This window comes from Panulirus ornatus, chromosome 41 (genome assembly GCF_036320965.1).
Source record: "Panulirus ornatus isolate Po-2019 chromosome 41, ASM3632096v1, whole genome shotgun sequence".
Lineage (NCBI taxonomy): Eukaryota > Metazoa > Arthropoda > Malacostraca > Decapoda > Palinuridae > Panulirus > Panulirus ornatus.
In genome coordinates, this window is record NC_092264.1 from 6,297,382 (window position 1) to 6,323,802 (window position 26,421).

General features: G+C 36.5%; 2 protein-coding genes across 4 annotated transcripts in view; one reads left to right on the forward strand and one right to left on the reverse strand.

Moving 5' to 3' along the window:
* sav (scaffold protein salvador) overlaps positions 1-26,421 on the reverse strand; it is a 1,023,444-nt gene that overhangs the window by 81,840 nt on the left and 915,183 nt on the right. The gene's annotated exons all lie outside the window — the stretch shown is intronic.
* The window catches only part of LPCAT (lysophosphatidylcholine acyltransferase), a 119,357-nt gene that overhangs the window by 50,680 nt on the left and 42,256 nt on the right, over positions 1-26,421 (forward strand). For 2 of the 3 annotated variants that reach the window (XM_071685931.1, XM_071685933.1), the window contains one exon: positions 25,014-25,231. The exons of the other annotated variant lie outside the window; for it this stretch is intronic. In XM_071685931.1, coding sequence (XP_071542032.1) covers positions 25,014-25,231 — 218 coding nt within the window. The remainder of the gene's footprint in view (positions 1-25,013; positions 25,232-26,421) is intronic. 3 annotated transcript variants of the gene reach the window in all.

Genomic DNA, 26,421 nt, shown 5'->3' on the forward strand with positions numbered 1-26,421 from the left:
TGTATACTATATTTTAATCTTATCCATTCAACACAGTTAATGACATAGCAAATTTAAATAGTTAATCATGGACAAAGTTTCAAGTTCTATTAGGTTTACTGATTCTTTCCATCAACAACTCTTCAGTTTTGCAGAATACATGACACTGATTAGGTTCATTGCTCAGGTCTTAAGTTGTAGTTATAATGAAAGTTCGACTTATCATAGGTTGATATAGAAAATATTTGTAGAAATATTTATTGTATAGTCAGAAATTTTAGATGGGCACATGATATGAGTTCTTAAAATTATGTAGCACCAAATCTATAACCAGTTGTATTAGTATACTGCTTTATGCTTCATAAGTTTTCAGATGTCATTAACAATTCTGTAAGCAGCCTAATTTTACCCTTTTAGTAGGTTAGAAATAGGTTGTTAGATATTTGTAGTTTTGCCTTTGAAGTTGTGCTCTTTCTGGTTTAAAAGGGTTTGGTTCTGCTTTTTTTCTCATATTTTTTGCTCTTGATTTATATCTGCTTAAGAGCACATTGATAATTTATTGGCTTTTTTATGTAATGAATTTTTGCACCTATGAATGTTACTGATCTTAACTCCAGATTGAAACTTACTGTACTGGCACTTCACAAAGTAATTAGCACTGTATTTGCACTTCACAAAGCAATTTCATTAACATTTACTCTAATGGGTGTTTACATGTGACTTAGATGAAACACAAAAAAAAAATGACTTTGGCTCAGTTGCAAAGTTCATGATCAGGAGTAGGTAGGTAGGTACTGTAGCAGAAGTTGTAATACTATGTTAGGTATGATATGAAAATCTTTCATTGTTGTATAAATGTAGTACATCTGATGACATATTTGATGACTATGTATATACTTGAAAGTCTCATGTTTAGTATGGTAATCTCCAAAGTATAAAAAAAGAAAAATGTGAAGCATTATTATGTTTTCTTTTTTTGTTTTTTTTCAAGAAATTAAGATGGTTGTCTTCAAGAAATTAATGAATTTAATGTAAGATGAATTTTTGATAATATTTTGTAAGTATCCCATTTAGATAGAGAAGAGTTTATTTACTCATATTTGTGGTCTTTAAAGTTCTGGAAAATATAATCAGAAAGCAAATGGATGACTTTCTACAGAGGAAGAGATTACCTAAGAGGCAGTGCAGTTTCAGGGAAAGGAATTCATGGGAAATAAGCCTTTTAGATTCCTATGAGAGAGTGAGCTGTGTCTTAGACAAAAGGGAAGGCTGGGTGGATTGTTTGTATTTGGACTGCCAGAAAACATTCGACACTATATGAAGTCTGACTAAGAGGCTGGACCACCAAGCAGGATTGAGGGGAGACTTCCTCAATGGACAGAAGATTAACCTAATGTAATGGTATAAATGGCAAATGACAGAGGACCCTTTTCAAAATGGGTTGAGGTCTCCAACGGTGTACTGCAAGCTTCTGTTCTGGGACCATGACTCTTCATAGTTTATGAGAATGCCATGCCAGAAGGTATGGACTCCTACATGAATAAGTTTGCAGATGATGTGAAGCACATCAGGAAAATGAAAAGTGTTGAGAATTGCAACAACTTTGAAGGGGATCTTGCTAGACTCCAAGGTTGTTTGTCTGATACACTGCTGATGAAGTTCAACCCAAGTAAACGTAAAGTAATAAGACTGGATCACAGTGTAAAAAAACCTGAATGTGATTATCATCCTGCAGGAAATATGGTGCAGGAATGAAATAACTGGTATTCCAGCCAGTTCTGGTGCCAAGTTTTCTTTAAGTTTGTCCATAGTCTTTCTTAGGTTGGCTTTTGATATCTTAGTATGTTTAGTGGCATTAGTTTGGTTGCTCTTCTTTGAATTTGCTCAAGTTACTTTATATTTCATCAGGTTTGGTGGCCACATATGGATGGCATAATATACATGAAAGTGGTGAGGGAGGGTGTGTCAGCCAGGAAGTATTGGCGATGAGGGAGAGTGTGGTAAAGGTTTGATGTTTTCAGAGCATCTTCTTAAAGTAAGCCAACTGGTCAGTGGTCCCCCAGCCCTCACTAAGAGTGAGCAGATGATGGCCCATATTGCCTAGTCATCTTTTAAACAAACCACCATAAAGACATTTGCTGTAGCTTTAAAGTACCATTACCTCGCACACCACTACTGAAGAAATTTATCAACTTCAAATGGTGACACGAATGAAAACATGGGTTACTACTTAGTCACAGAATAAATGTAAATAGATAACAATGCAAAGTTATGATCTTTAATCAAATGATAAAGAATTCTGTAAATCTGCACCCCAAGAAAAGACACTGTTAAAAGCTACTGTAAATAAAGTCTAATCAATATCCATTTTTAAAAATGCAGGGTTTTGGACTGAAAACTTGAGGTAATTGTAGAGATATACTGTGGTTAGCTCAGTCTATCATCCCTCTTATTCTCGTAGCAATTGTCCTGCACTAACCTCACACACATTGCCATACTTCTTGACCTGTGGTCCCACCTGGTAGACATGGCCAGCTTCCTGACCAAGGAACCTCTTCCTAGGGCAGGAAAGTAAGTCTTTGTTAAGTGTTTTCATTGAAGTGATTTTTCAACTGAGAATTCATTTTTTTGATTTTGTACCTTTATATACATACAAGATCCTTCACTGGTATCTTACCATTACCTCTTTTTTCGTTTAACTTGGGTCTTCTTATTACTTTCACTTCATTACTTATCTTACATAAAGAGAGTTCATTTTCATTGTTTTTGTAGTTTCCTTTTATTGCTATCTTTTTATTCTTTTGGGTACTCTGCCCTCATTCAAGTAGTTAATTGTATCTTAAGTTTCCTACTGCAAAAGGATTTTGTATGTTTGTTCTGTCATTGCAAACATAATGCTAATTGTGATCATTACATCATAGTTTTGGTCATCATTTAAGGTTGATTTGTCTAGTGCCAGTTGGTAACTTTCTTGTTGTAATTAGTATGTTTTGAGAATCAGTGATTGAGAGCATTACAGGGGAAAGTGGGTAGAATTCAAGAGAAAGGTACAAGTGCTGAAAAAGAGGGCAATACAACATAGGGAGAGTACAGTGAACTTCAGAGAGAGTAACATTATGTTTTAGAAGGAAGTGAACATAGTGAGAACAATAGGATTAATACAGGTGACTGAGAAGGGCAGAAAGGGAAGTAGTAACAGACAAAGAAGACATGAAAAGAAGATAAAGTGGGTATCTTGAAAGCCTGCTGAGTGTGTTAAATGATAGAGATGTGGCATAGTGGGTGTGATGTATTAGAAAGTGGAATGGAAAGATGTAAGGGAACCAAGGTAAGTGGGATGGTAAAAAGAGGAGGTAGTGGAAGCCTTGCACATGATATAATTGTGATAAAAGCACCAAAAACGGACAGAAGTACTTCCCTGGGTAGTAATTCTCTAAGATTTGCGATGTATGAGAATATGAAGTGAGTTGAGATGTTAGTTTCACTTGCACAAGGAAAATCAAGAAGTTCATAAATCAGTTTAGAGGCCTGTGTTCACTTCATCATATTGAACATAAGGTGAGGATATGTAAGAGTGAAATTTAAGTTTATATGCACATGATCCAACCACTGTTCATGGGAGTGGAATCAGATATAATGAAAAAGAAGTCATCCTTATAAGATATATTTACAAAGTCTTCCTCTTGCTATATTTATGAATTCTAACATTTGTACAATTCTTTTTATTTAATGTTTATAGTATATCAGCTCTTAGTATGATTATATGTTCAATAATGCAAGGCATATAATGATATGGCTGCTGTTTATCCCTCTGTTATAGAAACAGCATTTGGCATATGTAGTTAAGAAAGCTCTTTCAGAACTATATAAGACATATTTTGTAGAACATCTCAACTACAGTTCAGTTTTGTAATTTACATAGAGGGGTACCCCGTGAAAACTCAGGTGTGGTGGTGGGTGTACCCAGCCTAACAATACCAAGATATTGCTAACTATGCTTGTAATGAAGTGCAATTATAGTCACTCAATCTCTTCCCTTATACATTAGTCACTTAATCTCTTCCCTTATACATATGTATACCATACAGTAATGTTATGGGCTCTCCATCCCTTTTAGAATTTCCTGAAAAGTTTAGAAGCTATGAAATGATATACTCCTCTAAAACCTGTTGTAATAACATTTGGATTGATGATTATATTTCTCTTGAACCTGATCATAAGCCATTGAAGCCTACATTGAAATTTTCTGGTTTGCTTGAATTACAATAATGATTTACATTTGAAAATACAGTATCTTTTGCAGTAATGCACATTCTTTGTAAATGCTAATGACTGTAAATTATGTTGTGGCTACACAGGCATTAATCATTTATGAAGTATTATTTGAGAATATATCATGAAGTGTTTTTTAAGAAATGTCATGTAGAAATTTCCATCCAAATAATCAATAGATGTTCATGAAAGGTGCTTTTTTTTTTTCTGTTAAAAAGTTTCCTTGGTTTTAAGTTTTATGATGCCATAAATAAAAAAACAAAATATCTGGAATCTTTAAGATATTTAGGAAGGTTAATGGTGTTATTTTCTATATGCAGTAGTTCACATAAGAAATGCTTGCTGCAATTTTCTCTTTGTTGATAGTTAAAATAAATCAATATATTCTAATTACTTTGTTAAGCATGCGCACACTGATGTCGCCAAAGGACTTTGAACACAGCTTATGAGGTGTTATCTGGATATGGCATTCTTTGTCTGCTGCACATTCTCCCTAGTGTTAGAGATCTACAAGCCCACTCTCTGTTAAGAAGAAAATCCTTCATTCCAGCTGCTGCAATCAAGTTTCATATGCGCATTACTGAGCCTTGCTATATTGTACCTTTATATAGCTGTGGTGCCCATGTGACTGGACCACAAGCAGTCCCACATGGTACCTTTTTGATATCAAATGTAATAGCAGAAAATCATGTTATTCATGTACATAGATTAAGCAAATTGTTGGTTTAATTTCTTTTAGTCCACATCACTGTCACTGTAAGTTTTTGTAATGCCTGCCATAAAATTTTGGTCTTGTGTGCTATATATGCTTACACTACTTCACGCATGCTTAGTTCCTTTAAGGATAAACTGCTTTACATCTGCATGCTTTCTGCTTGTGTTGCATTTTGTAGGTGTTTTATTTGATGTTTAATATATTTGAAACAGCCATTTTGAAAGCAACATATTAAATTTCTTTGAACAGCAGGTGTTATTTAGTCATGACTTTTTATGAAGCTGATGAAATAGAAACTGAATACCATGTGTGTAATATTGAGAAATTCAAACTGACATAAACAGTGTTAGGAGCTCATTTATGGTCCCCACAATTTTATATGTGATATCATTATCTTGCTGTCACTATTACCCATGTTAGCAGGCAGTGTAAACATTTACATGATTTTGTAAATATTACAAAATTAACAGAATGTTAAAGAGGCAACTCATGAATATAGGTATGTGAAACCAGATTATATGAATGTATAAAGTGAACCATTTTGTATAATCATTGCTGCATTTCAAGCCATCTTTCCTGTCTGTGAATAGTCACAGCTGATAAGGCTCAGTAACTTCCTGTATTTGTGTACTTTGGTAATAATCTCTGGAAACCAGTTGGGAAATTTTCCCACTCAAACCTTAGGAATTCCTACATATTCTGGAAAAAAAATATATTCTTATCAGACTGTATTGCATATTTAGATTTCAGAATGATTTTCTCATAATGTATTGAAGGGATGATTGTATTTAAAGAATAGTTCCATCTGATTTAGATTCAGAAACCACATATTAACTACACTCATGCGCATTTCTCTTTTGCAGATGTTTCCTGTTGTTTGGAGCAATTAAACTCCTTGGACATTTTTAGCTCTCTCATCTCAGTATGAATACCATAAATATTGATATATCTTATTGTCTGGAACCCTAAAACATTATGTTGTTATTTCCTAACCTCTGTAAATAGTTAATTAACTGTACATAAGATATATCATCTCATTTTATCATGGGTCATAGCTCATATTCTAAAAGCCCTTCATAAGCTCCATTCATGGACATATGTCCTCTTCAAATCTGGCATAAGAAGAAATTGAAAGGGATCAAAAGATAAATATAATGAGAAGAGAAAAAAGTTTTAGAGCAAGTGAAAAAAAATGCCTTTCAAAAATGGGCTGGATGTAGCTTTTGGGAAAGATGTGAGCAAATAATGCATTTCAATGTTCAACAGAGAAAGGAAAAAAATAAACATCTCAGCAATCTTCCCTTGAGGTACCAACACTGAGTAACCTTTGGTCTAGATAACACAAACTAGTCTTGAACATTTATGTAAATTAGTATTTTTAAGCAAAATTACAACTGAACTTGTTAACTTATATGCAAGTGAAATAACTGCTGGTCCTTGCTGCTCCAGCTCTCCTCTTAGAGGAAGCAAAGGCTATAAATTGGAATCAAGAACACTTAAGCAAATCTTAAAACATTTTATCATAATCACCAAATGCATGGGAAACAAAGAGCTGTGCAAGAAATAGGAAAGAGCTCATAATACTTATCATCCTGTCCAAAAAGGAAAAATCCCAATTAATGTCCAGTACTTGCCCAAACATACAGAAGGTCTGTACTTAGATAACTTTATTGAAATTTGTGAAATTTTGAGAAAGCATGAAATGGTGTTTTCTGAGCCAATAAGTGTCCTCAGGATTGACAGGCCAAAAGAATATTTCTTAAAGGGTACTCTAGTGGTAACAAAAACAATAAACAAATATTACCCGATTCAACTTTGTAAATGAGCCATGGTACCTATGTGTTATGATCAAAGACCAGAATTACGAGGGGCAGGTATGTAGTCTGTAGAAGATGAGAGGTCCTGAGAAGTGAGTCAGTTGTTTGCCAAAGATACAGCACTGGTGGGAGATTCAAAAGAGAAACTGTAGAAGTTGGTGACTGAGTTTTGAAGAATGTGTGAAAGGAGGAAGTAGAGAGTAAACGCGAGTAAAAGCAAGGCTTTGGGTGTTGCAGGGTGGAGGGACAGGTTAGGTGGGATGTAAAAAAAATTGTAGGAAGTGAAGTGTTTTGGATACTTGGCGGAGAATGGAACTATGGAAGGAGAAGCGAGTCATAGGATGAGTGAGGGCGAAGGAAAGAGAGATTGTTACCTGGGAGGGCAAAGATGGGTATGTTTAAAAGTACAGATGTCTCAACAATTTTATATGGATGCAAGGCATGGGCTATAGATTATTTTGTGTGGAGGAGGATGGAGATGCTGGAAATGAAATGTCTGAAGACAATATATAATGTGAGGTGGTTTGATTGTGAGTACTGAAAGGATAAGAGAGAGGTGTGACAATAAAAAGAATATGGTTCACAGTACTGAATGTGGTGTGCTAAAATGATTTAGACATATGGAGAGAATGAATGAGGAAAGGGTAATAAAGAGGATATACGTGGAGGAGACAAGAAGCTGTCATTGGACTGAACCAGAGCATTTGAAGCAGCCAGATTTGGGACCTGGATGTGGATAGGGAGCTTTGGTTTTGGTGCATTGCTCATGACAACTAGAGAATGGATATGAGCAAATGTAACCTTTCCTCATCCATTCCTGGTACTACAGTGCTGTTGCTGGAAATGGCGATCAGGTAAGGATGTGAGTTTGAATGGAGAAAAATTGGAGGAAGTGAAGTGTTTTAGATATCTAGGAGTGGGCCTTGCAGTGAATGAACCATGGAGGTGGAAGTGAATCATAGGGTGGGAGTGGGGGTGAAGGTTGTGGGAGCGATGAAGAATGTATGGAAAGAGAGATTATTATCTCAGTGAAAATGGGTACGTTTAAAGGAATAGTAGTTCCAACAATATTATGTGGTTGCGAGGCAAGTGCTTATAGATAGGCTCATACGGAGGAGTGTGGATGTGTTGGAAATTAAATGTTTGAGGACAATATGTGGTGTGAGGTGGTTTGATTGTGTAAGTAATGAAAGGATAAGAGATAGCGTGACAATAATAAGAATGTGGATGAGAGAGCTGAAGGTAGTGTATTGAAATAGTCTGGACATATGGAGAGAATGAGTGGAAAGGTTGAACAAAGATGGATACATGTGTCAACTTTCTCCTTTCACACACTTTTCCAAACTCAGTCACCAACTTTCTGAGTTTCTCACTCGAATCAGCCACCAGTGCAGTTCCATCGGTGAACAACAACTGACTCACTTCCCAGTCCCTCTTATCCCAACAGACCGCATACTAGCCCCTCTCTCCAAAACTCTCACATTTACCTCCCAAACAACCATGGGGACATCACACACCCCTGCTGCAGACCAACCTACACTGAGAACCAATCACTCTCCTCTCCTCCTACTCGTACACATGCCTTACATCCTTAATAGAAACTTCTCACTGCTTCTAGCAGCTTACCTCCCATACCATATATTCTTAAGACCTTCCACAAAGCATCCCTATCAACCCTATCATATGTCTTCAGAAATATATATATATATATATATATATATATATATATATATATATATATATATATATATATATTATTATTATTATTATTATTATTATTATTATTATTATTATTATTATTATTTTGCTTTGTTGCTGTCTCCCGCGTTTGCGAGGTAGCGCAAGGAAACAGACGAAAGAAATGGCCCAACCCACCCCCATACACATGTATATACATACACGTCCCCACACGCAAATATACATACCCATACATCTCAATGTACACATATATATACACACACACAGACATATACATAAATACACATGCACACAATTCACACTGTCTGCCTTTATTCATTCCCATCACCTCCTCGCCACACATGGAATAACATCCCCCTCCCCCCTCACGTGTGCGAGGTAGCGCTAGGAAAAGACAACAAAGGCCCCTATATATATATATATATATATATATATATATATATATATATATATATATATATATATATTATCCCTGGGGATAGGGGAGAAAGAATACTTCCCACGTATTCCCTGCGTGTCGTAGAAGGCGACTAAAAGGGGAGGGAGTGGGAGGCTGGAAATCCTCCCCCTCTCGTTTTTTTTTAATTTTCCAAAAGAAGGAACAGAGAAGGGGGTCAGGTGAGGATATTCCCTCTAAGGCCCAGTCCTCTGTTCTTAGCGCTACCTCGCTAATGCGGGAAATGGCGAATAGTATGAAAAAAAAAAATATATATATATATATATATATATATATATATATATATATATATATATATATATATATTTTTTTTTTTTTTTTTTTTATACTTTGTCGCTGTCTCCCGCGTTTGCGAGGTAGCGCAAGGAAACAGACGAAAGAAATGACCCAACCCCCCCTCATACACATGTACATACACACGTCCACACACGCAAATATACATACCTACACAGCTTTCCATGGTTTACCCCAGACGCTTCACATGCCTTGATTCAATCCACTGACAGCACGTCAACCCCTGTATACCACATCGCTCCAATTCACTCTATTCCTTGCCCTCCTTTCACCCTCCTGCATGTTCAGGCCCCGATCACACAAAATCTTTTTCACTCCATCTTTCCACCTCCAATTTGGTCTCCCTCTTCTCCTCGTTCCCTCCACCTCCGACACATATATCCTCTTGGTCAATCTTTCCTCACTCATTCTCTCCATGTGCCCAAACCATTTCAAAACACCCTCTTCTGCTCTCTCAACCACGCTCTTTTTATTTCCACACATCTCTCTTACCCTTACGTTACTTACTCGATCAAACCACCTCACACCACACATTGTCCTCAAACATCTCATTTCCAGCACATCCATCCTCCTGCGCACAACTCTATCCATAGCCCACGCCTCGCAACCATACAACATTGTTGGAACCACTATTCCTTCAAACATACTCATTTTTGCTTTCCGAGATAATGTCCTCGACTTCCACACATTTTTCAAGGCTCCCAAAATTTTCGCCCCCTCCCCCACCCTATGATCCACTTCCGCTTCCATGGTTCCATCCGCTGACAGATCCACTCCCAGATATCTAAAACACTTCACTTCCTCCAGTTTTTCTCCATTCAAACTCACCTCCCAATTGACTTGACCCTCAACCCTACTGTACCTAATAACCTTGCTCTTATTCACATTTACTCTTAACTTTCTTCTTCCACACACTTTACCAAACTCAGTCACCAGCTTCTGCAGTTTCTCACTTGAATCAGCCACCAGCGCTGTATCATCAGCGAACAACAACTGACTCACTTCCCAAGCTCTCTCATCCCCAACAGACTTCATACTTGCCCCTCTTTCCAGGACTCTTGCATTTACCTCCCTAACAACCCCATCCATAAACAAATTAAACAACCATGGAGACATCACACACCCCTGCCGCAAACCTACATTCACTGAGAACCAATCACTTTCCTCTCTTCCTACACGTACACATGCCTTACATCCTCGATAAAAACTTTTCACTGCTTCTAACAACTTGCCTCCCACACCATATATTCTTAATACCTTCCACAGAGCATCTCTATCAACTCTATCATATGCCTTCTCCAGATCCATAAATGCTACATACAAATCCATTTGCTTTTCTAAGTATTTCTCACATACATTCTTCAAGGCAAACACCTGATCCACACATCCTCTACCACTTCTGAAACCGCACTGCTCTTCCCCAATCTGATGCTCTGTACATGCCTTCACCCTCTCAATCAATACCCTCCCATATAATTTACCAGGAATACTCAACAAACTTATACCTCTGTAATATATATATATATATATATATATATATATATATATATATATATATATATATATCTATTTCTTTTCTTTAAAACCATTCGCCATTTTCCGTGTCAGCGAGATAGCGTTAAGAACAGAGGACTGGTCCATTGAGGGAATATCCTCACCTGGCCCCCTTCTCAGTTCCTTCTTTTGGAAAATTAAAAAAAAACGAGAGGGGAGGATTTCCAGCCTCCCACTCCCTCCCCTTTTAGTCGCCTTCTACGACACGCAGGGAATACGTGGGAAGTATTCTTTCTCCCCTATCCCCAGGGATAATAAATAAATATAATATATATATATATATATATATATATATATATATATATATATATATTTTCTTTTTCTTTTAAACTATTCGCCATTTCCCGCGTTAGCGAGGTAGCGTTAAGAACAGAGGACTGGGCCTTTTTTGGAATATCCTCACCTGGCCCCCTTCTCAGTTCCTTCTTTTGGGAAATTAAAAAAAACGAGAGGGGAGGATTTCCAGCCTCCCACTCCCTCCCCTTTTAGTCGCCTTGTACGACATGCAGGGAATATGTGGGAAGTATTCTTTCTCCCCTATCCCCAAGGATAATAAATAAATATAATATATATATATTTTTCCAAAGGAAGGAACAGAGAAGGGGGCTGGATGAGGATGTTTCCTCAGAGGCCCAGTCCTCTGTTCTTAACGCTACCTCGCTGACGCGGGAAATGGCGAATAGTATGAAAAAAAAAAAAAAAAAATATATATATATATATATATATATATATATATATATATATATATATATATATTTTATTTATTTATTTTGCTTTGTCACTGTCTCCTGCGTTAGCAAAGTAGCGCAAGTCAACAGACGAAAGAATGGCCCAACCCACCCACATACACATGTATATACATACACGTCCACACACGCATATATACATACCTATACATCTCAATGTATACATATATATAGCCACACAGACATATACATATATACACAAGTACATAATTCATAGTCTGCCTTTATTCATTCCCATCACCACCTCGCCACACATGAAATAAAAATCCCCTACCCCCTCATGTGTGCAAGGTAGTGCTAGAAAAAGACAACAAAGGCCACATTTGTTCACACTCAGTCTGTAGCTGTCATGTAATAATGTTATACTTAGTCGCTGTCTCCCGTGTAAGTGAGGTAGCCCAAGGAAACAGATGAAAGAATGGCCTAACCCACCCACATATACATGTATATACATAAACGCCCACACACACATATATACATACCTATACATTTCAACGTATACATACATATACATACACAGACATATACATATATACACATGTACATATTCATAGTTGCTGCCTTCATCCACTACTGTTGCCACCCTGCCACACATGAAACAGCACCCCCTCCCCTTGCACACGCACGAGGTAGCGCTAGGAAAAGACAACTAAGGCCACATTCGTTCACACTTATAATGTGTGTGTGTGTGTGTGTGTGTGTGTGTGTGTGTGTGTGTGTGTGTGTATAGAAAAAACTTTGAACATAAAGTTTTTTCTTTCTTGTTTTGATTTATTGAAAACTGCTGCACTGAGAGCACAATAAATATCTATTGTAGCCACAATCAAGGAGTTAAACTATATATGAGAGAGCCAGTAAGTCAATGCTCCAATACAAATACATATTTTCATGGAATTTTTTGTCATTGTGAGAGCAGTTGAAATTGCTGGTGGCTTTTCAATTGAAAGTTAAATTGCTATTACTCCATGTGGCATTACCAAGCATCTACTGTTACTTTTTAACTGTAATTAAAACAATCCCTATTGAATCACTGTAGACATGAAATTACACCTTTAAATATCATATTGTATTAGTCATCACTTTCTTTTTCATCTGTCTTGACAGCCTTTATGCAACAGAGGCAGGACATGCTGAAAATATCTTCACTGAACTGTAATGACATTTGACAAACATTACAGAATGATATTCAATGTCAAATTGCTCACAGATTTAGTAAGCTATAACAAAATAAACACTTCCTTCATAGATAAGCAACACATTGTTGTGCATCTAGAATGTAGTTGCCGGTAAATCCCTTCATGTAGTTAACTGGTGAAACTCCTTTTTCCATTATAGGCCAGACATTCATTAAGAGACCATTGTTTCATTTTTTTCAAATAATTATATATTTATTTCTTTCCATACTACATTATTTAGTAAGCTTTCAGTAGCTGGGTGTGATGGGAGAAATGTCCCTCTCTTCCCCAACAATGAGGCTATGCTTATATTTTGAATGGGTCACTCTGGGACTCCCTTCTTTGTGGCGATGCTGGGCATTTACCTTCATAGAGTAATGTTATTGTTGCTGCTACCATTACTGTATTACACTATGTCGTAAAAAGCAGAATTAGTAGTCACTGTTGTTTCATCTGCTGTATCTCCTACATGCAATATTTATTCAGTTTCACTGTTATTTAGGTACTTCTTGTAAACAGAATCTTTGAATTTGTTTTTTCACATTGATCATACATTTTTCACCTTACCTTTCTCTTTCAGAGTTCCTGTAATGCTTTTGATTTTCAGTCTGCTTGCATGTAACCCTAATGTTTGACAAAACTTACCATTTCTCTATCCTGGTTTTATGTTTTATTTGTACTGCAAATTGACCCTTACTGGCAGAGTAAAATCTTTCAAAGCTGCTGAAGTTGTGTGAGATGGCTTTCTTGGATTTGTATGCGCTACAGGTTTTTCAAGTTTTAAGAATGGCTGTGTGCATATACAGTATGTTATATATGTTGTGTTTAAATGTTTGTCATATATCATTTTGTGAGTAAGGTAACAGCCAATTACTATAGAATATGTAGAACATATCCAGTTTTTTGTAGTAATTATTATGCTGATTATGGAGAAAAGTACCAAATGAGTATTTTTCAGCATTTTGAGGCAAAATTTTTGACAGAAAAGTCATTTAGTTATGGAAGGGACCTGGCATATCCTTTCCACACTTTTTTAAGCTAAAATTGAACATTATTAATTGCCAGACATAATTGAAATATTACTTTTTGTGGTACACTAAGAGTTAATTACTGATCCAATGGCCTCTGCTTACCTGCTGTCTTGATTTCTTTGATAGTAATTTTCTATATAACTCTGCAGCTTAGGTTCACTCTTAGGAAATCATAATCTGTCCTAAAGAGGAACAACATAGATGCACTGAGTCAAGACATGTAACTACTTTCCATGATTTCTAGCGAGTTAGTGAGGCCACCAGGCAGATCTAGTGACTCATCCTTTGTTTGTCGTTTTGGCATGCTAACAGAGCCTACAGTGGATGCTGGATTTAAACCGTGGCAGAATACTATGTCTGTATTTTGATATTCAATGTACATGCTATATATTAGCAGAATGATGTCTTTAACAATGAGAGGGCTCAAGGGCAAGGTAAGCAATACTTACCTAACAAAACTACCATCCAAAGAGATTTCCTTGTTAATCAAAAGTCATCTCAAATTAATTTCTTTGTAAGTTTAAACAAAGAAAAATACAAATTGTTATAAGTTAATTTAATGTTTCAATTGTAGTCCAAGCCTGCAAGACAAAGGTTTTTGTCTTTTGAAGTAGTGTCACAAGATGCAAAATAACAGGGCTTGCTTCATGGAGCACAACCTGGATTGGTCTCATTATCTGCCAGTGCCAGATATACATCGAAAGCTATTAATCAACAGTATGGTCAAACATTTCCTCTCTTATCCAAGTAGATATGATATAAATGAATCTCATATGCTATGAAATACTCTTGAACTTTCCTTCTGTATTATCTTCTGATCATAAATAATTTTGCCACTGTTAGTAAAAGAAAGATTTTCAGCTGGGGACATCAGCTGATATTCCCTAGAACCTCCTCCTATCTCTTAGATCTGTTCAGCACTTGCAAAAGCTACAGATCTAGTTTTCATTCAAATGTATGATGGTGTGATCATTTGTCTGGACTTTTACCCTCGAATGGAATTAGCTTAGAAAGAGCATAGATTGAAGTTACTATACTTCATGAATTAATTCTAACAACAAAAGATAAGTCTGCATCTGCAGAGCAGAGCTTCTCATCTTCAAAACTCATCAAAACTTATGCCTGAAATTCTCAAGGCAAAGAAAGAATATAAAGCTCAGCCCCTCTCTCAGAAGGAAGCAAGTTATAAATGGATCATCAAAGCAAAGTTGATCTTCATACCAAAGTGATTAATTACTCTACTTTAAAACCAAGAAGACATTCACTAACCTCTTGATGCCTCCAGATAGATGATTACAGGATTTAGGTGAAGCCTGTAGATCAATATTTATGCATCAAGTTTTGTGCCTCAATTTTAAGGCTGTGTTGAGTCTGTGTGATGGCTAAGGTGTCAGTGCACAATCAATTCTCTCAACAGTCAGGCATCCTCCAGCCATGCTAATGAGAACACATTTGTGTAAGCTTTATGGAGGGAACCGAGCAGCTTTATGTGAGATGTAGAGGACCAGGCAGAAGATAATTCTGAATTATTTGACAATATGACCTGTCGTAATATTGTGTGGAAAGAGATTTCATGAACACCAACTCTTTCAGCAACAAAAGCTGACAAAGATGAGATAAAAAAAAAAAAAAAAGGTTTTCTAGCAGAAGTAAAGATTGTTGCCAGTGCCTGCCTAGCCATGACAATAATGTATTTGGTGATTTATCAAACATTTTTTTTTTTTTTTTGCAATTATGAAAAAAATTACCAGTGAATGACACTGATTAGAACAAGAAATGATTTATTATATAAGCTAAAATAATAATCAGTTCTCAGCATTTCTGTGGAGGTAAAATAAACAAAATGTGCAATGTGACTCACTTGACAGGTTTACTTTTGCACTTTTTCGTGCTTGGTGCTGAAACGTCCACAAAACTCCTTGAATTTATTACAGTGAAAATAATGGATGAATAATACCTTGGAAGTAAATTTTTTCTATCTTTATATTAATATCTTTAAAACTGTAGGATTAAAATGTATTTTTTAAACAACTTAGAAAAATAAAATGTGTATTCACAGAGTTGTAATGACCTATTTGTACCGTATGAGGGAGGGGAGTTGTACACTTGTGGGTCCCCATTTCTTGAACACTCTTCATCATAAAACTTTGTGAATTTATGTATGCTGTCTGCATCAACTTTATCCTCAGTCAATCTATTCCAATCATTCATCGCTCTAGTGCCATCCTTATCTACACATCCTTACTTGATTTCATATGATGTCCTTAGGTTCCTGTTTCCCTGCACCTCTCAAAATACAGTATACTGTGCACTTTGTTATCCCTTTTAAAAACAGAAAAGTTGTGATCAGTCCACCCTTTACTCTTCTGACTTCCATAGTGGGTAATTTTTAATCCTCAAGCATTTCATTGTATCTTAGATCTCTTAATTCTGGTACTGCCTATGTTAAGAAACATTCAAAAACATTTAAAAACGTAATTTCACACTAAAAGAATGGTGGATGAATGGAATAAAGTGCATGAGGATATTTAAAAAAGGATTTTTATAGTAAACGACTAATGGATGAATGGACTATATTGCATGAGGATATAGTAAATGTATACAGTATAAAGAAGTTTAAAAAGTATGTATGGTAGAAGAAATGTGCCCCACAAGTATAAAGCTTCCTCCCAGTGCAGTACAAAAGGTAATTACATACATACAGAGTTTAGGCTGGGGTGTGTTACTATACAAACATAGGAATAAAGACATGGTACATACATACAAGGTTATGAGACAATGCAACAAGAGTTTAAAACTCTCTCCCAATAACATACAAATATGAACCACACACAGCAAGAAATAATCACACACAGCAAGAAACTTATCAAAAAAGATTTAAAGAATCACATTCATAATATGAGTGGTGAATGAATGAAATAAACTAAATAAGGACAGCATTTTCATGGAGGCAGTCATGAAGACACAAGTTCTTCAAATGAATGCAGGAAAATTTCTTGTATCACTATGTCACTGATCCAGCATACTGACTTTTGACTTTACCTGATTTCATAAAATGTGGAAGCCACCACTATCCCCCTCTCTAGGGACAGTAATATGCACCTCCAACAAGTTGCATCCAGTTGCATTTGGAAAATCTCCATGGGACCAAACTAACTAGATAACAGATGATGGATTTAGAAAAAATTAATAAGCTCATTAGAGACAGCAAGCTTCTTCATATCACATAAGTTCTCTTTATTCAGAATAAACAACCTTCACTTAACCTACAAAACAAAGGACAAGATCATACTCTACATCTATTCAGCAGCAAATAAGACCTTCCAAGAAAAGTCAGCTCTAGGACTGGATAAAATTCCAGCTATCCACCAAAAGAAGACAAATGCTGCAATAGCAAAACAATTGTTGAGGCAGAGACCAGATGAAAGCAATAATGTAGACATCCACAGAATGGCATAAGTAACATGGGCTACAGTGGTGTACTAAGTAGCATTTTTCAATACAAATCATGCACAGGTCTACCTGGATTTGAATTCTGTGAGTGGTAGTCAGTTCACCTTTCAGGGCTGGTTGATAGATAAGTAGCTGGCTCAGGCAAGGGTTCAAACACACACACACACACACACACACACACATATATATATATATATATATATATATATATATATATATATATATATATATATATATATATATTCATAATATGGGGATAGGGGAGAAAGAATACTTCCCACGTATTCCCTGTGTGTCGTAGAAGGCGACTAAAAGGGAAGGGAGCGGGGGGCTGGAAATCCTCCCCTCTCGGTTTTTTTTTTTTTTTTTTTTTTTTCCAAAAGAAGGAACAGAGAAGGGGGCCAGGTGAGGGTATTCCCTCAAAGGCCCAGTCCTCTGTTCTTAACGCTACCTCGCTATCGCGGGAAATGGCGAATAGTATGAAAAAAAAAAAAAAAAAAAAAAATATATATATATATTATCCCTGGGGATAGGGGAGAAAGAATACTTCCCATGTATTCCCTGCGTGTCGTAGAAGGCAACTAAAAGGGGAGGGTGCAGGGGGCTGGAAATCCTCCCCCTCTCGTTTTTCTTTTTTTTTTTTTTTTTTTTCCAAAAGAAGGAACAGAGAAGGGGGTCAGGTGAGGATATTCCATCAAAGGCCCAGTCCTCTGTTCTTAACGCTACCTCGCTATCGCGGGAAATGGCGAATAGTATAAGAAAAAAAAAAAAATATATATATATATTTATATATATATATATATATATATATATATATATATATATTTCATACTATTTGCCATTTCCCGCGTTAGCGAGGTAGCGTTAAGAACAGAGAACTGGGCCTTAGAGGGAATATCCTCACCTGACCCCCTTCTCTGTTCCTTCTTTTGGAAAATTAAAAAAAAAACAAGAAAGGGGAGGATTTCCAGCCACCCGCTCCCTCCCCTTTTAGTCGCCTTCTACGACACGCAGGGAATACGTGGGAAGTATTCTTTCTCCCCTATCCCCAGGGATAATATATATATATATATATATATATATATATATATATATATATATATATATATATATATATATATCTGGGAGCGTTGACAAATGTGTGGAAGTCAAGAACATTATCTCGGAAAGCAAAAATGGGTATGTTTGAAGGAATAGTGGTTCCAACAATGTTATATGGTTGAGAGGCGTGGGCTACAGATAGAGTTGTGCGGAGGAGGGTGGATGTGCTGGAAATGAGATGTTGGAGGACAATATGTGGTGTGAGGTGGTCTGATCGATTAAGTAATAATAAGGTAAGAGAGGTATGTGGTAATAAAAAGAGTGTGGTTGAGACAGCAGAAGAGGGTGTTTTGAAATGGTTTGGTCACATGGAGAGAATGAGTGAGGAAAGATTGACCAAGAGGATATATGTGTCAGAGAAGGAAGGAACGAAAAGTGGGAGACGAAATTGGAGGTGGAAAGATGGGAGTGAAAAAGATTTTGAGTGACTGGGGCCTGAACATGCAGGAGGGTGAAAGGCATGCAAGGAATAGAGTGAATTGGAACAACGTGGTATACCGGGGTCGACGTGCTGTCAATGGATTGAATCAGGGTGTGTGAAGCATCTGGGGTAAACCATGGAAAGTTCTGTGGGGCTTGGATGTGGAAAGGGAGCTGTGGTTTCGGTGCATTATACATGACAGCTAGAGACTGAGTGTGAACGAATGTGGCCTTTGTTGTTTCCTCGCACTACCTCGCGCACATGCGGGGGGAGGGGGTTGTTATTTCATGTGTGGCGGGGTGGCGATGGGAATGAATAAAGGCAGACAGTATGAATTATGTACATGTGTATATATGTATATGTCTGTGTGTGTATATATATGTATACGTTGAGATGTATAGGTATGTATATTTGCATGTGTGGACATGTATGTATATACATGTGTATGTGGGAGGGTTGGGCCATTCTTTCATCTGTTTCCATGCGCTACCTCGCTAACGCGGGAGACAGCGACAAAGCAAAATAATAATAATAATAATAATAATAATATATATTATCCCTGGGGATAGGGGAGAAAGAATACTTCCCACGTATTCCTGCGTGTCGTAAAAGGCGAGTAAAAGGGGAGGGAGCAGGGGGCTGGAAATCCTCCCCTCTCGTTTTTTTTTAATTTTCCAAAAGAAGGGACAGAGAAGGGGGCCAGGTGAGGATATTCCCCCAAAGGCCCAGTCCTCTGTTCTTAATGCTACCTTGCTAACGCGGGAAAGGGCGAATAGTTTGAAAAAAAAGAAAATATATATATATATATATATATATATATATATATATATATGTAATGTATATGAGATGTCAATAGTGTGCCTGTGCTGTCACAGTTCCCACAGAAAAAACACAAATACACAAGGAGGATCTAGGCAATTCATAAGTAGTACGAACCAGTTAACTTGCTTCACATCGATAAACATCACTGAAAAAGTGATACAAGGAGAGAGTAGAACATTTGGTCAAGAACAATTATATAAATGACAGTCAACATGAATTTATACTAGGAAAAAGTATTAAGATCCAATCATTACAATGACACATATGAAACTATAATGCAAAGAAAGAGAATGGACATTTTCCCAAATCTGATAGGGCACTTGACAAAACAAACAAGAATTTTACTATAAAGAGAATAGAATTTCACTATAGAGAGTAGCAGAACAAAACTGCACAGTGGTGCTATCATAATCAATGACATTAGGAGGTGCTGCTACTGTGGTATGGGCTCTAAATTAAGAAAAGTTTTGAATTTCATTGCCTTTCGAGGATACTTTAGTTTTCTGGAGTATCAAGTCTCACCCGGCCTTCTCATGGTGACCTCACTGCTACACCCTTAGGGGTAGAACGAAAGGGGGGAGGAATTACCCAACTCTATCAGAGCAATAGTAGTAGTTTTTTACATATAAACAAACACTTGAGGTGCAAATGTTTTACTTTTCTGCACAATTTGGGAGCCCTGCTGCCTTAGGGAAATACTGGGCTAGAGTTGCCCTCTGTCAGTGGCCTGCCAAGGGTAAGGCACAAAAGGCTAAGATGTGGCAATGAAGTCTACCAGTTAATTCTGAGAGTAACAGGGACAAGCAATTGAAGGTGATAATGCTGAATGTAAATGGAATGACTAGTGAGAGGAAAAGGAGGGAGCATGTGGGGAAAGTTAAGTTATACTTTGGATGTGCTGGGAATTAGGGAAACCTATAGCTTTGGGCAGGATGTATGTAGTTAAAATAGAAATGATGAATGGAAGTTATGGGAGGATGTGGAAGGAGGAGTAGTATGGATAGGAATAAATGAAAATTATCAGGGAAGAGTGAAAGAAGCTTGCGCAATTGTGCTATCACTAAGAGTATGGGAAAGTGTTTACAGAGCAAGGAAGGAATGAATCAAGGGTAAGGGTGAAATGAAGTGTTTCTGGACAAATTTGAATGATTATATGAATGGCTTTGAGAAAGAGAGAAAGTTGGTTGCAATGGGTGATATGAATATGAAAGTGGGATGTGATGGAATTGGTGAGATAGTTGGTAAACAGGGAGTGCCTTGAGTAAATGAGAATGGAAGTTATCTTTTGGATATCTATACTGATGTGGCTTTATTCCTTGTAAGTACCTATTTTCAGCTTGAAGATGATCCACAGTTATACATGGATAAGAAATGATTTTAGAGAAGTGCAAAAGGGGTTTGACTGACTATGAGGCAGTGGATTAAAGGTCAAAAGAGGCTGTGCTAGATGCTTGAGTTGTGGGAGGATTCTTTGGAGATCAGCCATTTTACAGTTCTTCTGGAGGTGAGGATCATTGAAAATTGGAGGTATGGTGTACGGAAAAATGGAGAGGTAAAAGCGTTAGCAAGTAAGAAGCTGAATAGAAATAAAATGTGAGGAGGAATATGTGAAAGAAGGTTGACCGAAAGGTTGGATGGAAGTGTAGTAAATGTACGGATGCAATCATGTGTGAATGAGGAGATTAAAATGTTTACAGAAAGACTATTACAGATGGTAGAATTAGAATTTGGATACTAGGTCAAAAGATACAGGAATGAAAAGGGAAATGCATGGTGGATGGATGAGAATACAAATGCTGTGGAAGAAGAAAAAGGTGTATGGTAGATTGCTCAAAAGGAATGTACTTGTTCAGCAAAGATGTGTAAGCAGCATGTTAAGAAGCTGACAGAGGAAATCAAAGAAAGAGCAAATGAAGATTTTAGAAGAAAGTTGAGTGAAAACTTTAGGGAAATTATTGGAAGGAGATGAAAAAGGAAAGAGGTAGTTTAAGGAAAATAAGAAATCATACTGGAAGGAGGTAAAGAAGGGAAGAGGTGGATGTATGAGTGAAAATATTCATGCGAGAAGTAAGGAAGCTGAGTTGGTGAATCGAAAGGAGGAATTGAAAGATGGAAAAAGTATTTCAAAGAAATGATGAAATTGGGAGAAGGCAGCAGTAGTTACATGCATGGGTATGGAGGATGGAAGGAAGAGGATAGAAGTGCAAGAGCCTTTAGCAAGAGGTGAGGTAAAAAGGGCTATAATGAGGCTGAAGGTAGGAAAGGCACCTGTAGTGGATGGGAATTACATCTGAAATGATGAAGTATGGAGAAGAAAGTGTAATGGAATGGAAACATTTGATGTGTAATTAAGCATGAAAACAGAAGGATGTGCCCGAGGACTAGGTGAAAGCTATTATTGTTCCTTTATTAAAAGGAAAAGGTGCTAAGGATGTATGTAGCAATTATAGAGGAATAACTCTAAGCGCATGAGGAAAAGTGTATGCAAGAGTGTTGATTAACAGAGTAACGGAAGTGTCTGAATGCAGGATAAGTGAGGGACAAGTAGGTTTTAGGAAAGGAAGGGGGAGGTAAAGAGAACAGTAGAGAGTCACTGGGTCCTTTCATAGAATAATGAAGGGTAGAGGTGTGAGTATGAAGGTGAAGGAAGGATTAAGGGATAGCATAGTCCTTCTGACCCTGACATATGCAGCCAAAACATGGACATGGAGTGAGTCACTGGGATCAAGAATCCAGGCTGAGGAAATGAGCTGTCTGAGAGGAGCGTGTGGTATGACTAGATGGAATGAAAAAAGAAATTAGGGGTGTCTGAGAAATGTGGTACGGCAGGGAATGTAAAAGGAATGATTTGTGGAGTGGTAGAGTGGAAGAAACATAATACTTTGAAGTAGTTTGGGTATGTGGAAAGAATGCAAGATGGGAGTTTACAAGGAGAGTGTATGATAGTACAGTTAAAGTGGCTGGTGTGAGAGAAAGACCACCTGTGACATAGGGAAACAGAGTGGAAGAGTACTGGAGAGAAAATGGTGGAAGACTGCATGTAGTGGTGTATATGTAGGGGAGGCATGTAAAGACATGGATAAGTGCAAACTTTTTTGCTGAGGCCATCCCTTTGATAGGAGTTCCTAGAGTAAATGGGTGCCAGGGATGTAGATAGATAGATGGTTGAAAGTTTTTAACCAACAAAAATTCAAAGTCGTAGCTAATGGAACACTATCTGATGAAGATATTCTAGTAAGAGCACAACAAGGAATGGTGCTAGCTCCAATTCTCTTAATAACAGTATCAGACATCAGCAGAGAATTAAAGAAAAAAAAAGGATATTCAGGAGTTTGCTTTTTGACACTAAGCAAAGTGAGAAGATCAGAAACTGATTATAAATAGGTGCCAAAAGACTTGGCACAGTATCCAAATGGGGAGAAGTGAACCTGATTGAATTTAATGAAGGTATATTTGAGCAAATTAGTCATGGAACAAGTAATAATACATTGATGAAAGTACTCAAAAGTCCAACAGACAAAGTGGTCAAAAGTGTAGCAAATAAACATTTAGGTGTTATCATAAATGAAAAACTAAAACTCAAGAGAGCATATTGAGAAGATAGTACCCTTAAGCCAACTGATGGATGGTATGGTTTTTAAAACTCACTTCAAGATAGAAAGCCATTGATGAAAAGGTGTAAAGTGTACATAAGCAGCAAAATTTATTACTGCTATTTCTAATGGTATCTAACCAAACATGTGGTAATAAGTTAGAAAGAACAGCTACAGAAATATTCAAGAGAAATTTAGACATATGGAAAAAGCAGGTTCCAGAAGAGTCCAAAACAGCTGATCATATAATGGATGTAGTGGTAGAAAGAAACCATTAATTAAAAGCAAAACATGTGGTGAGTGATATGCATTAGCCCTGACATTTTACCAAAATCTCATCATAGGTTCTTGTAGGTCCTCTCTCTCTCTCTCTCTCTCTCTCTCTCTCTCTCTCTCTCTCTCTCTCTCTCTGCTAATGACACCATAGGAAGAGAAATAATTGAATCAGGAACTAATCAAAAGGAGCTACAAAATGACTTAAGATACAATTAAAAAAATGAGAAGTGAACCTGATGGCATTTAATGAAGATGAATTTGAGCAAGTAAGTTATGGAACAAGTAAGAATGCATTGGTGGTACCATATAAAGGCCCAACAGAGAATGTGATAGAAAGTGGAACAAATCTGTAGAACAAATCTAAGAATTTTGGATGTCATCATATATGAGACTACAATTCAGAGATCACATTTCTGAACCATGTAATGAGTGGTATGATTCTGATAACTTTTACTGCAAGATATAGGAAACTTTTGATGAGAATGTTTATTGTATGATTCTGATAACTTTTAATGCAAGATATAGAAAACTTTTGATGAGAATGTTTATTGTATATGTACGAAGCACAACTGAATATTCCTATTTCATACGGTCACCAATGACACAATTACAAATAAACAAATCAGAATTAAGAAGCACATCATTCGCATAACTGAGAGAATAGAACAAAGGAGCTATCATGAAAGGCTGAATACACCTGCAACTATATAGCCAAGAAATAATGCACTGTAATGAATTGAAGGTATTAAAGAAAACTTATCAAGCTTAAAAGCCTCTCATCAAGAAACTTATACAAGATAATGATATAAAAAATATAACATTAAGTGTAAAAGCCCCTAAACAAGGAACATATACAGTTATTAAACCTTCAATAATTCCATGGAACTTACTGAAAATAAATCAGACAAAATATATGACAGCCCAACCAAAAACCTAGAACAGTAATTCATAATACTGCCAGGAATATGAGAAACATATTTTGAACAATTATAGAAACACTTAAAAGAATACTTGCCATGTGGATGAAAAAATTCCCAGATGAACCAGGAATAGGTAATTATGTATTGCATGTGGCAGCCGAGAAGAACAGTCTTATCAATCAAGCAAGACACATGGTAAGCTCTTCATGCTAACCTTACCATTAAAGTAAAATCTCATCATAGATACTTGTAGGTATTTACGTAGAAGCTGTCTCTTTCCACCTATCTCTTTATCTATCTATCTATCTATCTATATATACATATATATATATATATATATATATATATATATATATATATATATATATATATATATATATATATATATATATCTAAACTATATTTCTGTATAACTTAGATTTCCTGGCAAAGTTAGACTGATATTCCCCAGAGGTGGAAGCAAACCTGATATGCTTAGTATCAGCAGTACAATGATACCTATATCATATTGGATTGGAGTCTTGGAGTCAGTAATCCATATACAAGGTAATTTTATTGATCTTTAAAAACAGCATCAAGATTAATCATTTGGCATTAACACTGGGCTATAAACTTTAACCAAATATATCCAGGGTTTTTGAGCGTCATAAGGGATTATCTCACTTGGGCTATATTTTATGAATCCACAGGAAGATTCGGTGGTATCTGGGCCTTATTGGTCGAATGATGATGAGGTGCTATGGATACCAATGGATCAAAATCAAGGGACGCATGGCAACCAAAGCTGAAGCTCCCATCCTTATAGTTGGGCCTCATAGCAGTTTCTTTGATGCCATCGCAGTTTACTGGTCCAATGTTCCATGTCTGGTGAACCGCATAGAGAACCTACAGCTTCCCCTCTTTGGCAGTAGGTGTTTGGCATGCTGTATTCTAAAGTGTAGGTGTGCCAATTTTCCAGTATGGGTGCTTGTCTATGTCAGGCATGACAGTCGGGAGTACAGTACATTAGCATCTTATTGATTTATCTTTAGTTCTGTCATTTACACGGTTTAACAAAAATATCATTCATAGCAGTTGAAATATGAAATGAAAATCTCTTAAAGTTTTCCAGTTATATAGGATGAAAAAATTATGAATGCTAGTTTATATCCACCCAGTTCCATAATATTTCTGAGTTTTATGTTTTGTATTGTCAGTGTTTGCTAGAACATGCAGTCAACCAATCTAAATGTCATTTATAGCATGTTAATTTGTTTCGGAGGTACCACAAGTAATGAATATGGTTAAATGCATGTCATACATTATGCCATGATATGTGAAAAAAAAAAGCCATGGAATGTAGTTACCTTAATTTTATGTACATTTACAATTTATTACAATGTTATGCAACTGATCTCATTGCTGATGTGTATATAGTATAAGATGTGGTCCATGACTCACAACTATGGCAGCAAATTGTTTTTATGAAGGAAAGTGAAACCACATTCCTTGATGACTTGATCATTATTTTTCCAATATAGTTTCAGCTTATCATGAGCCTCTCTGAATGGGCACCTCCTGAAAAGGGCAAATGATGGGCCACAGCTGTGCTGAAACTGTAAAAGACAAGTCTCCAAGAAGTATAGCTTTTCTTCATACTTCTTCATGATAGTACCTTGTTCTTCATTGTATTCATAGTTTATAATTATCCACCAAAATATATGTTGATTGCAGTAATCAAATCTATGTAAATAAGAAACTGCCACTCAACATTTTCACATAACACAAATGGTTGTGGTTCATTTACAGTTTTTGATGTAGATTGTTAAACCTTTCAAGACTTGTTCACTAAAAAACTGAAGTATGTTTGAAGATTGAAAAAAGTGCAGAGAGAGTGATGAACCATTACAAGAGGAGAATGAATATGTTTGTGAATATTTGATAGGCTGTGAAATTAAGTATGTTTAAAGGCAAAAGGGTAGAATGTGCAGCAGAATTATACTGTCATGTTTTCAAGGAAAATTGCAGCATTGTATAACTTTTTGTGGTATAATTATTTCAGTGTGAAAAATATGTTGGCTTAGCAAGAACAGAATCTACACTACTAATCCATGCCTT